Raw genomic sequence first — 17,327 nt, 5'->3', positions numbered from 1 at the left:
CCACTTCGATCCCAATGCACCCACTGAAATTCACACGGATGCAAGCGGTGTCGGCCTCGGTGCCATTCTCGCTCAACGCAAGGACGGCTGCGACGAGTACGTTGTCGCCTATGCCAGCCGTACACTAACGAAGGCAGAGTCCAACTATTCCGTCACGGAAAAGGAGTGCTTGGCTATCATTTGGGTTGTAGGAAAATTTCGCACCTACCTTTACGAACGCCAGTTTGATGTTGTCACAGATCACCATGCCTTATGCTGGTTAGCGTCCATGAGGGATCCTACTGGCCGCCTCGCTCGTTGGGCTTTACGCCTTCAGGAATACGATATCCATGTTGTTTATCGCTCAGGACGCAGACATTCAGACGCCGATGCACTATCCCGTTCTCCACTGCCTCCTGACCTTGCCTGCTTATCAACTGCCATTTGCGATTCGTCATCGTTAAGCATCACTGACATGCCATGCGAACAGCGCAAAGATCCCTGGATCAATTCTTTGCTCGACGTCCTCTCTCACAGTTCGTCAGAAACGACTTCAAGCTCCCTCTCTCGTCAAGCAAGACACTTTGCTGTCCGTGAAGGCTTGTTGTATCGCCGCAATTACGTGACGGACGGCCGTAGGTGGCTCCTTGTCATCCCTCGTCATTTTCGTTCGGACATCTGCGCTGCCTTTCACGATGACCCTCAGTGTGGTCACGCTGGAGTATTTAAGACTTACTCTCGCCTTCGTCTAAGATACTACTGGCGCGGCATGTATTGGCACGTTCGCCAGTACGTTCGGTCATGCACCCCGTGTCAACGACGCAAGACACCTTCTCACCGCACTGCTGGCCGTTTGCAACCCTTAACCTGCCCAGCGAGACCATTCGACCGCGTCGGAATTGATATTTATGGTCCACTACCCAACTCTCTTCGAGGCAACCGGTGGATTATCGTCGCCGTGGATCATTTGACACGCTACGCTGAAACATCTGCACTGCCCGCTACCACTGCGAAAGACGTTGCGTCCTTTCTTCTTCACCATCTCATTTTGCGACACGGTGCACCTCGTGAATTACTGAGTGACCGTGGACGCGTGTTTCTCTCGAACGCTGTCGACGAGCTACTCAAGGCATGTCGCACTGTTCATCTGAAATCCTCGGCATACCATCCTCAAACCAATGGCATGACGGAACGCTTTAACCGTACCCTTGTAGATATGCTTGCCATGTACGCCTCTGACGACCACACTAATTGAGACCTAGTGCTCCCTTTTGTCACGTACGCGTACAACTCTGCGCCAAAAACAACCACTGGCTTTTCTCCTTTCTTCCTCCTGTACGGACGTGAGCCATCAAGCTCCACGGACACCATTCTCCCTTACAGGCCTGATGTTTCCGAAGCAACGCCTGTTTCCGAAGCAGCTGCTTATGCCGAAGAGTGTCGTCAACTCGCTCGCTCATTTACCGCACAAGACCAATGGCGCCAGAAAACTGACCACGATTCCTCTGCGTCTACTGTACACTATAACCCAGGAATGCTGGTTTGGCTCTGGGTCCCGTCTACCCCTCCCGGTCTTTCCCCGAAGATTTCGTCGAAATACCATGGCCCCTACCGTGTGTTGCGGCAAACATCTCCTGTCAACTATGAAGTTGAGCCCATTGGTCCACCTTCGGACCAACGCTGCCGTGGGCGTGAAACAGTACACGTATCACGCCTCAAACCGTGCTATAACCCCCTTGTCGTGTCCTTTCCCTAGGTCGCCAGGTTGGCTCCTTTCTGCGCGGGGAGCAATTGTACCGAAGCATAGTGGCGCCAGCTCTGTGCCAGCGTGAAAGAAGACGTTGACGTCCGTGTGTGGCTCGTGCTTGCCGGGTTCCTGCCTGTACCAGCTTGTTGCGGCTAACGTTTCTCGAATAATAATCTGTGTTTTCACGCAACCGTGCTCGTTGCACTATCTATCTATCTATCTATCTCTCTATCTATCCATCTCTCTATCTATCTATCTCTCTATCTATCTATCTATCTATCTATCTATCTATCTATCGAATCGCCTACGTCTGGGTGCCCTCAGGATCACCCCCTTAACTTAGGGTCTCCGAAATACTTGCAAGAAAAGCCAAATGTTCGTGAAACGCCAATGCTGGTTCTAGTGCTGACTATCCAATTTCGTGCATATATTTAGCGCCACTTAATAATGTTTCACTTAATAAAAAATTAAAACAGAATCACCTTTCATAGCATTGGTTCCCAAGTTACGTGGGATCTGTGTCTTTTTTGTTTTTCGCGGGCAGTAGTGAATGGCGAAATGTATGCCACGAAATTATCTATATTTGGTATTGCAAAGCACCAGTACTGTGAAAGCAATCGTGAACTTCTTATACAATAAAGCATTATGTAAAAAACACTCCGGAGATGCAGAAAATTGATAGTTGGCCTCGCACGACTCGGCCTCCTGCAGGCTTCGCAGCGGTTGCGAAGCGCAAGGATTGAACACTAATGCACCCACTCGCACAGCAGCGCACCATGCGAGCGCTGCCGGCAGTCATCAGCGTCGGGGCCATCTAATAGCCCCCCATGCTCAGCACACTAGGCAGTATATTTCTACACACTGTAGCGGTAATGTGTGAAATACGCGCTGGCCTTCTACGCCGATGCTGTGGATTAGAAGACACTTGGGACTATCTGGCGCACAGTCCGAAACACCAGATGCGAGCAGAAAATTCTCGAAGATGCGGATCCATTGTGGCCTGGCCACAGCAGGGTGGCCAGGCGTGAGCAGGAATGGGAACGGAGGTGCCAGTCCGGAAACACTCAAGGCGCAGAAAACAGTCAGCGAAAATGACGAAAATCTCACCCCCTCCTAAACGAGCGCCCTCATCGCCAATTAAGTGGCAGTGTCTGCCGCCGTTGAATGAAGAACTAGACAACCTGAGTGCCCATCGGCACAAAAGCCCCTTTATTCCAACTTGCGCAAGCTTATATACATAAAAAACACTACCGCCACCTGTGGCAGTGATCGCGAAACCGAAACCAAATAGGCAAATATACAACAAGGTGTTTTCGATTAGACTGTCCTATAGTGGAGGTAGAAGTGTAATCACATTCATTTCAGGTAAAATATGACGTAAGACAAAAATCATTTTCCTACTTATAAATCAAGGCTGTGAAATTTTAACCGCAGAGCTATAGTCTTTACTGGGTGTTTTCCGGTATGAAATCTAAATTTTCTCCCTTACGGTGTACAGTGTACTAGCCGTTTTGACAGGGCTATAAATTTTATAATGAGAGTGATACGTGGATATCTGGGGACGAAGCAATAAAACAAATGCTAATAAATAAAGCGAATGGTGTAAACGCAAATTCCCTTCACTCGTATTCTGAAATACGGAGTGATTACTTCAATTGAGGTATCAACAATTCAACATGCCAACGTAATGCAAGAATCGACATCCAAATTACACTCCAGTTGGTGATGGTAGAGCAACAAAAATTTAGAAAATATGCGAAGCATTTCTTCGCGGACTTCGGTGACTTTGAGCGTATCTATCGATCTATCTATCTACTAACCGCTTACATTTGGGTGCTCTCGTGATCACCCCCTTAACTTGGCGAGAACCAAAATCAGCATGAGAGGGTCAGACGGTTTCACGAACATGACGCGCTAGTGAAGACTTGAATATTGTCACAATCCAGTCGCGTACGTCATCCAACACTTCCCGCCAGACAGCGGCACATACTCACGGGCGGGTATGTGCCGCTGGTATGCGCGTATGTGCCAGAGGCGATTGACACTTAGTACCTACCTAGGAACGATGAGAACACACATGGGTATTATAATGCGTAAGCGTTAAGAATTACCCGACATCAATAGCGTCGACCAAATGATGGCATAGAATAAGTGTCAGTGTTGAGAAAAACCTGAAATAGACAGCGTTGACCTCGCGATGAATGCAAATAATGAATTCCAGGGTCCCAAAAGGAATCGAACCTGAGCATTCTGCGTGGCAGTCAAACATTCTCTCAAAGAGCTACGCCAGGCCTCGGAACTTTATTCAAATCAATGCTAATCTTCGTGAAACGTCAATAGTGGTTGCGGTGCTGCCTATCTAATTTTATGAAAATTACATATGCACTCCTCTGATACAGCCGTCATGTCGAGATGAGGTCAATTGTTGTTAGGTGTCATGCACTAAAATGATTTATGTAGCAGTGTCCAAGGCTGAGATTTTCGCGAGCTTCAGCGGTTAACATTATTTTCTGGTGTTGCTAATACGCATGTTCCAGTTGGCATCGTTCCGCAAATGCAAACAACTGGTTATATAAACATCTGCAACTCTTCAAGATATGTCTCTGAGTGCAACATTTGTACATATATTTAGCGCCATTTCATGACGTGTCGCTCAATAAAACAAAACTGCGTTGGGGTGACCTTCCCTCCGCATGCTTCGCATAACGTTGATTCCCAGGTACGTGGGAGCTCTCTTTTTTTTTTTTTTCAAGGAGTCCCCTGATATTTTGCTAGGTATAGCCAACCGGTATATCAAATGCTCGTGGATTCATCATATTGTAAAATTGCTAAAATAGCTCCAGTTCTTATAAGCAATTGTGCGGGATACACCTTGGACAATACGACACCTATGATGAAACAAGCGCTAAAAAATGCACACGCTAGGAGAGGACACAGGCAAGCTCTTACTAGCAACTGATAAATTTATTTCGAAGTGAACACTAATCTATGCATAACACGCATTTACCTCATTCCGAATCTATTGAATTGGGTCGGGGTTTCCAGCACCTTACAACCTTCTTAGAGGGACAAGCGGCTCCTAGCCGCACGAAACAGAGCAATAACAGGTCTGTGAGGCCCTTAGATGTCCGGGACCGCACGCGCTCTGCATTGAAGAGAGGAGCGTGTCATTATCAGACTGAGTAACCTGTGGAACATCTTTCGTGATTGGGATAGAGCTTGTGATTGTTTTCCTTGAACGAGGAATTCCCTGTATGCACGAGTCATAAGCTCGTGTTGATTACGTCCCTGCCCTTTGTACACACCGCCCGTCACTACTATCTATTTATTATTTTAGTGAGGTCTTCGGACCGATGTCCGGCGTGGCAGTTTGGTCGCGCCGTTCGTTCGGAAAGATGACAAAACTTGATCATTTAGAGGAAGTAAATGTCGTAACAAGTATTTACACGTGTTTCTTTCCGGTTGTGTGCCATCGATTATGGGTGTGGTTTTTTTATATATCGCGTTGTTGATGATGACAGGGAGAGGCCCGGAATGACTCACATGCGTGTAATGCATATATTATTGTTCGCTTCTAAATTAAATTTTCAGTTGGTGGTAGGTGCTCGTCTGTGTTCTCTCTAAGTGTGTATATATTTTAGCGTCTGTTTCATCATGAACCTTTACTAACACGCCCAAGAGAGAGTCATGCCAAATATAAGAACAACATCGCTACCTTCTAATATGCTTAAATCAATACAAAAAATTTTTTATAATCGTCCTATTAAATTGCTAAAAAATTGAGAAGTTCTCAGTCTCTTCAAAATTACTTCTAGAGTTGTGTGTTTTATTTGGCATGCCCATGTAGACTAAGAGAGCCGAATCAAATTGGCACACTGTCGCAGACAAACAGCAGCCCTGGTTGCTTTGAATATATCAAAATCATAGGATAGTGTGTAACATAAAATATCATTTGATTAATTAAATTTTCATGACATGCCTATTTATATGGTTAGGTGGTTTAGCGAGTTTTTAAATTGAAGAAAAGTTTTCACTAAAACGTAATAATTGAAATGTGCACTTCCAAGTTTGAGGAGTTCTTCAGCGAGCAGTCATGTCACCTCTCCTTTTAATATATTGCTAAGCACTATTCCTATTCATGATGATGTATACGCTTATGTATATGCAGATGGTATATCAGTTTTTATTCAGACACGAATACACTTTCATTATCATAATCGGTTACAAGCGTATATGTGCGTCGTTGAAAATTGGTTACAGGTTATCTATTTACGCCGGAATGTTTAAAAGAGCGCAATTATGGTTTTTCTTTTGGGTAAACCAGGTACCATTAAAATATCTTGCAACCTGCAGAACATACGACAATTGAACTCGGTAAAATATCTGAAAATATTTTATGATAACCACTTCCTTTGACATGTCCACGTTGAATACCTAACTATACATACATACATACATACATACATACATACATACATACATACATACATACATACATACATACATACATACATACATACATACATACATACATACAAACATACATACATACATACATACATACATACATACATACATACATACATACATACATACATACATACATACATACATACATACATACATACATACATACATACATACATACATACATACATACATACATACATACATACATACATACATACATACATACATACATACATACATACATACATACATACATACATACATACATACATACATACATACATACATACATACATACATACATACGACTAATATAACCAAACTAGAAGCATACAAAGCAAAGCTGTAAGATTTATTTACAACAAATATAGACGCACAGATTCCCCAACACATCTTTTAACTCAGTCAGGTTTACAAACGCTGTCCACAAGAGCGAAACACGCTCGCTTAAAACTACTTTTCCAGCTAGTAAAAAATAACTACAAAATAGATTCATCCAAATACCTTTCATTTTCACAGGCTCGGCAAACTCGCAATAAACATGCGCGCACGTTGTCAGGATACGCATGTAGGAACGACACGTTTAGGTACTCATCCTTCCCGCGCGCGATAGCGGAATGTAACCAACTTGATGCCACTATCACAAACTCCCAATCGCTATCAGAATTTATTGCACAGATAGAAAAAACTGGGCGCGCATAACAGTTTATACGCATGCAGGCGCACCGGTCCAGATCTGCTGTTCGTTAGTTAAAGCAACACCTTTTTCAATGTTCCTTTCACAGTAGTATAGCTATTTTTGAAGTATGCTTTCAGTGCTTGCTATTCCTGTCACAACTGTTCCATTTACGTTTTGCCTCACGATACCAATGCTCACATAAGTTCCTTTCTTCAATCATGTATTTTATTTCTATCGCCTTTCGGCATGGTTTTAGCTCTGTATAATGGCTATAACTTGCTTTGTATCTTGTGATTATTGCATACATTGTGTATTAATAACATAATTAACGTTTAACTTCTGTACTGCTTAATGGTTATATGATCCTCATGTCCTGTTATTATGCTTGCATGTTTTACGTCTACATCCTTTTTTTGTGTGAAAAATTACTGTATTGCCCAACTGCCACGCTCTCGAAGGAGAGTAGCAGTATTGTCAATAAATAAATAAAAAATAAAAATACATACATACATACATGCATACATACATACATACATACATACATACATACATACATACATACATACATACATACATACATACATACATACATACATACATACATACATACATACATACATACATACATACATACATACATACATACATACATACATACATACATACATACATACATACATACATACATACATACATACATACATACATACATACATACATACATACATACATACATACATACATACATAGAAGTACGGGTGCTGGAAGCCCTTCAAAAGGTTGGGCAAAGGTCGATCGGGGATGCAAGATAGGCACACTAATTTTGGTTCACAAAACCCAGTATTACAAACACCCAGTATTAGAATTCGGATGTGTTTTGTATTCTGAAGCGCCGTCTTATAAACTGCGTCCTCTTTTATACTCTTAGAAAGAGAGGCCCTAAGGCTTGAACTACCGATATAATTATAGCCAATAATGTCCTCTATTTAGAAGCAAAGTCACCCTCTGGCCGGTTGAGCATACTAACATTACAAGCATTCCCATAAATTATCAATATATGATAAACCTAAACGCGATTTTTATAAATCAGCGAGACTTATTTTTTTTCTATCTTATTGGCCTCGGTTCCATACACCGCAGCTGAGCTACGTACAAGCACTTGTTGAACCAGTCGATGTTAAATTGAATGAATTTCTTTCCAATGGTCATGAAAGACAGTACCTCTAAGTCATTTTGACTATATATAGCCCAATAATTCGAAAAAATTGCCTTACCGGTGTCTTACATGGAGCTCAGCCAGATGCGGGACCCTGTCACCTTCCGCCGAATAAAAATAATGGTATTTTCCTTTCTTTGTTCCTTACCAGGTGTTAAATGGGCTTTTACAGAGACATTTAGTGAAGATAAATATAGCAATTATTATCAGGTGCCTTAGAATCTGAGGAATAATTCAGAATTGGTATCATCTTCGAGACCTTCAATTGGTAATTTTCAATACAGCACTTGCCAGTTTCTTATCATCATTTTCGACGGAATTTCTAGCAGTTATATAAGAATTACGAAGCTCCCCAACAACATCAAATATGGCAATATAGTTACAGACTCTTTATCTTTGTGCTCAGGAGACGCTCCAAAAAGTGACTCTCATTTATCTCGTAGTTTTCATTTTCTGGTCTCTATCCACCTAACTCTAACCAGATTATTCTGGGTATAGCGGGCCGCAAAGGAATAAAAATGAATGAAATCACGCACGCTCTGGCGAAAGCTACTCTTAGTGGTCAGATACTCTCAATTATGCCGACAACAGCTCTAATAATTCGTGACAGATTTAGAAGACGTGCCATTGAGCAAGACACAAAGAAAACATTATTCGCTCATCTAAACGAGTATCGACACCTCTTGTTCCCTTGGCGTAGGAGTTCCTGTTCAACATGACAAGAGGCAATCATTTTTATAAGATTGCCCTGTCGTTTTCGAACATTAAACTAGTATATGCACAGAGCTGGTATGGCTCCTTCCCCTCGTCGCTCGTTTTACAATGATAGAAAAAGGATCGTGAACCATTTCTTATCATGCAACTACTTCAATTTCTTGATGAGAAGGATTCTCAATATGGTGTTCAATCGCATTGGAGTGGATTTTAAATTTTCAAATATTTTATCCTTGGGAGCATTAGGTCATTGTGGATTTCCGTTCTGTCGCACAGAAAGTTCTATCTGATTCAGGGTGGCTTTGATATCGATTACCATCATTATTTATTCTAACGTATATGTAACTAATCTGTGATACAGTATTAGTGATCATTTTTACTTATAAATAATTCGTTTCTCCGCCAACTCTCACAGTGGGTGTCACCCATATGTACAGGTGGTAATAATAATCATCATTTGCGCGAACGGCTCACGGCGTGCAGCGACGGCCACTCACAGCCGCCGCCTCCTCTTGTTCCGCCATGGATGAACATCGGCGAAGTGCAGCTGCATGCAGGTTGGACACCGCGCTGTCCCAGCGCAAGAAGCCGTCGGAGCAGTGTCTGCTGAGACTCAAACAGGACCTCAAGAACATCTTCGACAACCCTCTGCCGGGAGTGTTTGTCGAGCCCGAAGAAGGCAACATCAACTACATCCACGCCATCATCGTGGGACCCGACAACACGCCGTACCAGGGAGGCTACTTCCATTTCGTGCTCAAGTGCCCCCTCTACTACCCAGCCTCTCCACCACAGGTACACTTCATGACGACAGACGGCGGAAGGGTGCGCTTCAATCCGAACCTATACAGCAGTGGGCTCGTCTCTCTCAGCGTTCTGGGCACGTTTCACGGCCCCTCGTGGAACCCGGAGATGACCATCCAGACGGTGCTGGTTTCGATCCAGTCATTGTTCGTCGAACACCCTTTGGCCAATGAACCTGCACTGGGACGCGAGTTCGGAACTTGGCTTGAAACGACGACCGGTTACAACGCCAAACTGCGCTTCCAGACCCTAAGGGTCGCGATTTGCGACGCACTTGAGGCTTGCCTCCTCGGCAACTCATCGTACCCGCAAGTCCTGCAGCAGGCTGTGATGAAGCATTTTGTAGAACAATATGCCAAGTACGAAAGTGCAGCCTGCTCCCAACTTGGCGATGACTCAAGCGTGGAGGAATCTCAGCAGCACGGAGCGCTACTCGAGCGACTGCAGGACCTGTATGGTCGAATACTGCAGAGGAACGCTACAATTTAGAAAATGTGGCCATGCGACCAGAAGGGCACCATGAACTACTAAGGCTCATGGGGACTTTTTTGGAGCATAAGAGTTACCTGTGCGATAGTGCCGGATCAAAGGACTACGTTTCGCACACACACTAGGAGAAAATTAGTTAGCAAAAGTTAATAAACCAGTGGCATAGCCAGAAAATATTTTCGTGGGGGAGAAGGTAATCACACCGACCAGAAAGGAGAAAGGAGGGCGGAGCAGGCTGATGCCCGAGTCCCCCCCCTCTCCTAAACTCCTGGTCTCTGTGACGTGACTATCGCCGGTGCTTTAGGCAGATTGTGTATATCTTTATCAAAGTCTTGAGACTCCCTCGCCCCTTGCGTGTATTCCAGTGAAGAGAGGAGTTAGTAAATAATAAAAGTTAAGTAATCGCTTTAAAATACAGTAAACGACAGGTACAGTAACCATCAGGACTGACGGCCTCTCGTCACACCATTTCTTAAACTAGTCTTCGAATCATTGTGACGTGTACTCGAATAATATTTCAATTCGAGGATGGCTCTGCTTGCAATGTGGAATGAGAGGTAAACGCAGCATGTTTTTTGCAAAGGAATAATCACATTTCGCTTAAGCCTATTTCCTGAGCGAAATTTTTGTGGTCAATTTTTGTGACTGCATGCCTATGGGAATACTTTTTTATTTTAGGCTCTATATGTCAAGCAGCCCTGACGCATTCAATCTATGCCGCCCGTGTATAGGTCACACTCACCTCACCCAGATCAGCCAGAATGGGAACATTGCAAGGAACCTCTGACTATCAATCATATTTTAATAACATGCCCAGTCTTTGAAAAAAGTAGACACGTTTATTTTAAACAATTTTACAGAACACAAACACCTCTACACCCAATTTTAATACTATCAGAAAATGCACCCAGCCCCATACAGGATGTGTTTAGGGTGCTAGACCCTGCAGGTCTTCTAAACAAACTGTAAACAGAAATCTGTTTTTCATCTCATATTTTAACCCTATTATTATAATCACCCAATGTCTGGCGCATCATAGCCGTTGTTGCTTTTGCGCCATAAAACCCAACGTAACTAACTAACTAACTAGCATTGAAACCTTTTAGTGAACATTTCCTACTTTACTGCGTGCATCCAAGCATGCTTGCAATACGCAATAAGTAATCGTTTTTGTAAGTTATGAGGCTCGTTGGCAACTCGTTTTTGCGCACGTTATTTTTCGGGCAGATTTTTTCGCAACATTGGTTGACCTTAGAGTTCCCTGTGGCGTTCGATAGCAATGAAGTAGTCCAATCGTAGATGTAATGTCGTGAAATGTGCCAGGGCAAGGTTATCATTGTTGAGAAATATTTGCTTAGTCTCAAACAAAAATGCACACGGGACCATACTATACATACACACCTATAAATAGCTTGTTCACTGTGTATACCAGCCATAAATATTAATTACGTGCAAAAAGTCATGATGTTGTCTTTTTGAGTTTTTTTGTAACTCCCGTCGCTCTCCTCTTCGAAATGCCAGCGTTGCGGCAAAGTGTCTTCTGTTTTTAGCAAACGTGTGACCATCATTTCTCTTTACGTCAACTAATGAAAACTGTACATATATGTATATCACCATGCAGTATAGATATGCCGTGTATACACTGTTCTAACTGGTACGGGCATTCATGTTTGCAGCACTTACGCTGGCGCGAAGAAAAGCAGCCTCGTGCCACACAAATTCTTAAGTGATCGGTTCACTAGTGACGAAGGAATGAACTCCGGTTTTGTTTAGAGAATAGTACACCATAATCAATTTCTCAGAACACGTGAACTCTCACGAAAATTTCACGAGAACTGCCAGCACATGCAACTTGTTCAATTAATTACGCGGTACTGTGCACCATCCCTGCCTGTCGGTTGTCTGTATCGGGCATTCTGATGCAAGGCGCTGTAATTCCATGCTTGGTAAGTTCAGAGAGCGCTTTACAATTCATCGGTACACCTTGAAGATTCTTTTTCTGTTCTGCCTTTTTTATTTTATTTTCCCATTCTTTTTCCTTTTTCCTTACTTCCGAATCTGCCACTCTTCCCACTGCCCAGGAGTTTTCTGACATGTACTCGATTATTATTTCAACTTCAGCTTGCAAGGGGAGTTGGTAGCATACAGGCTACGAAATGCAAGCGAGAGAAGCGAGAAACCTCAAAATGTCTGCGATGCATGCGGTTGCCAATATCCCAAAGGTATTGTTCCCAAACGTGCCCCATGTTCTAAAGATTGTGGCAACTCTGGCCGTGAGCACAGCTGAAGCAGAACGCTCTTTTTCATCGCTGAGATCCATAAAGATCAGACCGGAGAGTTACAACAACAGATGACAGATTGGTTGGCATCGATCTTTTAAACATCCACCTTGAATGACAAGTCCGCCCCGAAGGCATAAGACAGTGATAGTATACCGGGCTTACCGGGATATTAGGCGAACCGTGATAACGGGATCGAAGTGCCCATGTGCAGATACGTACGTTGCCCGTACCGATTAGCATGCGCGCTAGCTGCTTTTCAGCTTCAACCATACCATGTTAGCGTTGGGGTACGTAAAACAACGCGAAGCTCTCGGACGCCCGCTTCGAAGTAAGTTGGCGTGTAATTGTTGAAATATTCACTTTGTTCACACCAAACGACTGTTTAAAGTGGCTTCGCTTGCCTTCAGTTAGCTTCGATGACTGAGTGTTACGAATAAGTTAGTGTAGTTTTCGAGATAGATTCCTATTTCGAAATCGTCTAAGCCTAACTATAAGATCGATGTAAACAAATCGGCAACATATTTTTTCGCATATGGTGCGTGGTTTAGTTAATATTTATTTACTCTCAATATTCTTGAAATAAGCTTCATATATTGCTTGGCGCTGTATGTCACAACCAGAAATCACGGTTTCTTTTCTTTTTCAAATGTCTTACTTTTTAACCATTGGAGAGCTGAGGCACGTACACCACGTAAACGCTATCCCGCTTAATTGTAAGACGCTGCCCGCAACGAACGTTTGCTGCACGATAGCGTCTTTTTCTTAACATTCGCTATCACGCTAAAGGTAAACTATAACTGCCTATTTTCTCTGTTCTTTACCGGGAACGTAGAGGCGCCTTCAGCTGAATGTGTTGTATCAACAATAGGTGCCTGCTTAAACTCACGGAAAAAAGTTAGCTGAAGTTGTTCTTGGATTGAGATGTTTGCGGACAGCCTTAAAAACATAGTTGCTAACGATCCATTGGATGAGGTTAAACATCCGAATACCACAATATGAATATAAGAGACGCCGTAGTGGGGCGCTCCATAAGTTTTACCACTTCTGGTCTCAAGCATGCACCTGTATCAAAGTGCAGGGACTTCGAGTATTCCCGCCTACATCGAAATACGACAAGAATTTGAGTCAGCAACGGAGGACCATAACCATTGGACAACCGTGGTGGGTAGTAAAAAAGACGGTTTTGGTAAAGTCACTACGCACTACTTTTCGTCCAGCTGTAAGTGCTCAAGTTCAACTGATTGAGATATATTGCTGAAAATGAGTCTCACACCATGGCAGAGTGCTTCCATTCTATACTGTTGCCTACTTCTTGCTTTTCGGTGATATCTTGCACTTGCAGAGGTGGTTCGTAGGTATGAAAGGTGTGAACAGCAATGCAATTACCAAAGTTTGCGTTTAATATATCGCGCAAATGTTTGGCAACATATGAGGCATATAATAAGACATGAAATGCGCAGGATAATTTTCGTGTCAATTGAAAAAGATAACCAACAGTATTCTTGTATGTCAAGTGTCTGCTGTACATTGCTTGCACAGAGTTTATTTCATTTCTTGTAAAAAATTATGGTTACTATGTGTATCGTTCTTCATTTAGCATTATATGTTTGCTCATGCTTCTTCATTAAGTGCACTTTTTGTTGCGCATATGTCGCTAGTTGCATAAATCGCTCGGTATACCCCATAGAGTTTCCTAATATTCACCTGAGGGAGCTCTAGTACTAGTATCTATGAGAGCTACAACGCCTGGCACTTCATCAAGCATGGCAATGATGGGTAGTACACAAATTTGTCAAGCCTTTGTACTTCTCGCTAGGTGTGTGTTTGTGGGGCTTGAAGTAGTTTCCTCAAAAAACAAAAATGAGCGAATGTTCCACGGTTGCACTTCGCCACCTTATTGCTTTTGGCTTACCTTTTCAAATCTGGTCACAAAATTCTAAAGGGTTCGTTCTTTTCTACGCGGCAGTAAACGAAGCCACGAGGGCGATTCGAGCCCCGCAAGTACGAAGACTAGTCAAATCTGTGTACTACCCATCATCCCCATGGTCGCTGAACGATCGCACCCAGAGACCCCGCTTGTTAATTTAGGAATATCTATAGCGTACCTTTCTATAGTCCTGTCAACCTAAAGGGACGAACAGGAAGCAAATCAATAATTAGAAAGGTAATTTTTCGCATGATTTTTCAGTGTTATGCTTCTTATTCTTGTGCTGTTTTCCACACCACTGAACAATAAAACTTGTGTGCACTACAGCTGTCCACACTGCATTTCATATAACAATGCTTTGCGTTGATGACCAACATATTTTAATTATCAGATTAAGTAATACGGTGAGTATTTTAGTAGGGCTTTGTAAGGTTGTGATTGGCCTACAACTTTTGCGCGTGCTGCAACTTCGTTACAAGACAGCACTTCGGAATGATTTAGCCATTAGGGCATAGTAAAGACATGTATCAATATATTTTACGCTCGTATATAAGAGAAGTTCGGCGAATAAGCCGAATATTCGGTCGCACGCGGGTTTGTGTGAGTGTCTGAGTGTGTGTTTGTTTGCGTGGCTGTGTGTTCATATTTTAGCAGAACGTGCGAAGGTTCAATAGAAATGTTAGTCTCTGGCTTGAGTACTGGGGAAAGGTGACTCTGGAGTGAAAGAGTGTTGAACGACGATGGAAAGGTAGGGAGATGAGAAGATGGTTTGGTTATGCTGGAGTATCTTTACATACATGCATCCTGTCCAGTGGCTTCTAAGAATGCGAAGACGGCTCCTATTAACACAATTCTGAGCATATGCTGCTGGTTTCGGGCGAAGAATTCTTAAAACAATGTACTTATTCACTATATGCACGTATAGTCCTCGTTGTCTTCATTACTGACCTAATAGGCTCTGAACATACCTTACAAGTTAGTCTTTCTAAACGGAATGACTCTAATAATTATCCCTAATAAATTATGAAAATTCTAATTGGGATGTCACTGTTACCCTGACGCGCTGTAGTCATTTAAACTGTATATATGACGTTTTTGCACAACTCTGCGTTTTTAGGTACAATATACATAGAAAGCCACCTTCCTATATCAAGACTGCCCTTCCCTCCCTAGGGCTCATTACTCTCATTGTCGATATTCATAGCAAGAAAAGGAAAATCTGGGTGCTAGCCCTGCTGCCTAATATAAATGAAGCGTGGCAGACGAGGAAGAGATAAAAGGTGCTTAGAACAAAAGATATTTTAGCTGTTTGGGGACACAATATGTACTCCAACAATAGCTTAACGTCACAAGTGATCAGGCGAGAATGCAATATTATCGTTTATTTATGTATCCAGGGTGACAAAAAACTAGACCCATTCTTCGAAGCAGCACTTGTTACTGTACAACGGATCATAACTCACACTCAAGTTGGTCATATGTATAGAACGTTCAATATAATCAAGGACACGGAGAGTTCGTGCTGCGAGTGTCTTGAGAAGCTGCTGCACACGTTGGCTATACACATCCTGGAAAAGCGCACTGCTATCCCACAGGAGGCTATCAGGAAGCGAAAAGTCACTCACGACGACCCTAAGCCCATGCCTTATCAAGAGGGCTGTCCAGGATCTTGCGGGCTAATTGAAGGACCCTGAAACTGCGCATCAATGCACAAGGCAGGCCGTTAAAGTGTTTTCTGAGTAGCCACGGATGCGTAGCGTATCTCAGGCCGACGACTTCAAGCTAGCGCATGTACCGGTCGTCAAGAAGCGAAAAACGCTAGCATCCCCGACGCCTCCAGGATAGCCCTCGTAACACAGCAAAAGGTGACAGCAGGGCACGACCAGAAGGCGTTTCGCGAAGAAGACACAGGTGCGGAGCGGAGGCGCTTTGCGAATGAGCTCGCGCCCGTGCATGACGATGTCGCATACATTTCGCAGGAATCCCGCAAGTCCGAAACGGCGCTTCACAAACACAAACACTAGGTCTTCACCCTTTGTTCTGCGCTTCGAGGTGGCGATGCCACAGTCATGCTGTCCGATGTGAGCGTGGTGTCGCTGGACGGTGTCCTGAGATGAAGACATGCGCAGTCTTCTGTTTTCAAGACGCTTTGCGCCAAACAGGTGAGCCAACAAGGCCTCGGTCATACTTGTGGTGAGCTGGTGAAAGCGCGACAAGCATTTTCTGAGAACTGCAGGTTGAAGACATGCTGCTGAGGCTTCAACATGAGGACGAGTGAGCTAACGTGGAATGCCTTGCAGAACGAGCCACCACGCGCATATGACACGCGTGCTCGCGAAAGCTATGTAGCGATTAAGAAAAAGAAGAAGGCCAACGAAATTCCCTGGTGTACAAGGACAGTGCTGGCCTCATGGTAGCTAGAATAGGGCGTGCGCACGCCAGCCCTGCATCAAAAGCTCAATCTATATGTATGCATGCATTGCTTTAAAATTAGCGATATATTTCTTTAGTGCGTTCTTCAAGCCCTAAAATATTGCCGCGAGGCGTATTGCGGATAGTGTTGCGCATGCCGATACCACCGGCACGCGGCCTTATCGTGGTCCAGGATGCACCGCGACTCATCTGCGAAGATCATGGCCCGCACGTCGACCATTCGTTGATAACGAGATAGCGCCAGACGCTACGACGACTGTACCTCGGATGGTGAACGCGCCTTGCGTTCCAGTGGGACATTTCTGTTACCCGACGGCCGTCGAACGCGCCTTGCGTTCTAGTGGGACATTTCTGTTACCCGACGGCCGTCGAACGCGCCTTGCGTTCCAGTGGGACATTTTCTGTTACCCGACGGCCGTCGAACGCGCTGTTCGCCTCCCGCTAGGCCGGTGGGTCTGTCTTCTTTTAGTGGGCGCAAGTCCGCCAAATAAACGGATCTCCTTCTATTTCTACTAACCTCCCAGTCTCCTGTCTTCGGGCTACCCTCACTCTTACGTGACATCTGGTGGAGGTGCGGGGTACTCATG

General features: G+C 43.9%; 1 protein-coding gene across 1 annotated transcript; it reads left to right on the top strand.

The window, feature by feature from the left end:
• Window positions 1-9,327: 9,327 nt before the first annotated feature.
• Window positions 9,328-16,001, top strand: LOC119186566 (ubiquitin-conjugating enzyme E2 Z). Its single transcript, XM_075876645.1, has 2 exons — window positions 9,328-10,061; window positions 15,794-16,001. The coding sequence occupies exons 1-2, from the start codon at window positions 9,328-9,330 to the stop codon at window positions 15,999-16,001; spliced, it is 942 nt and encodes a 313-aa protein (XP_075732760.1).
• Window positions 16,002-17,327: the final 1,326 nt, after the last annotated feature.

Source organism: Rhipicephalus microplus, chromosome X (genome assembly GCF_043290135.1).
Source record: "Rhipicephalus microplus isolate Deutch F79 chromosome X, USDA_Rmic, whole genome shotgun sequence".
In the NCBI taxonomy this organism is placed as follows: domain Eukaryota; kingdom Metazoa; phylum Arthropoda; class Arachnida; order Ixodida; family Ixodidae; genus Rhipicephalus; species Rhipicephalus microplus.
The sequence above is the reverse complement of the archived record's forward strand: the minus strand, read 5'-3'. Positions and strand labels throughout refer to the sequence as shown.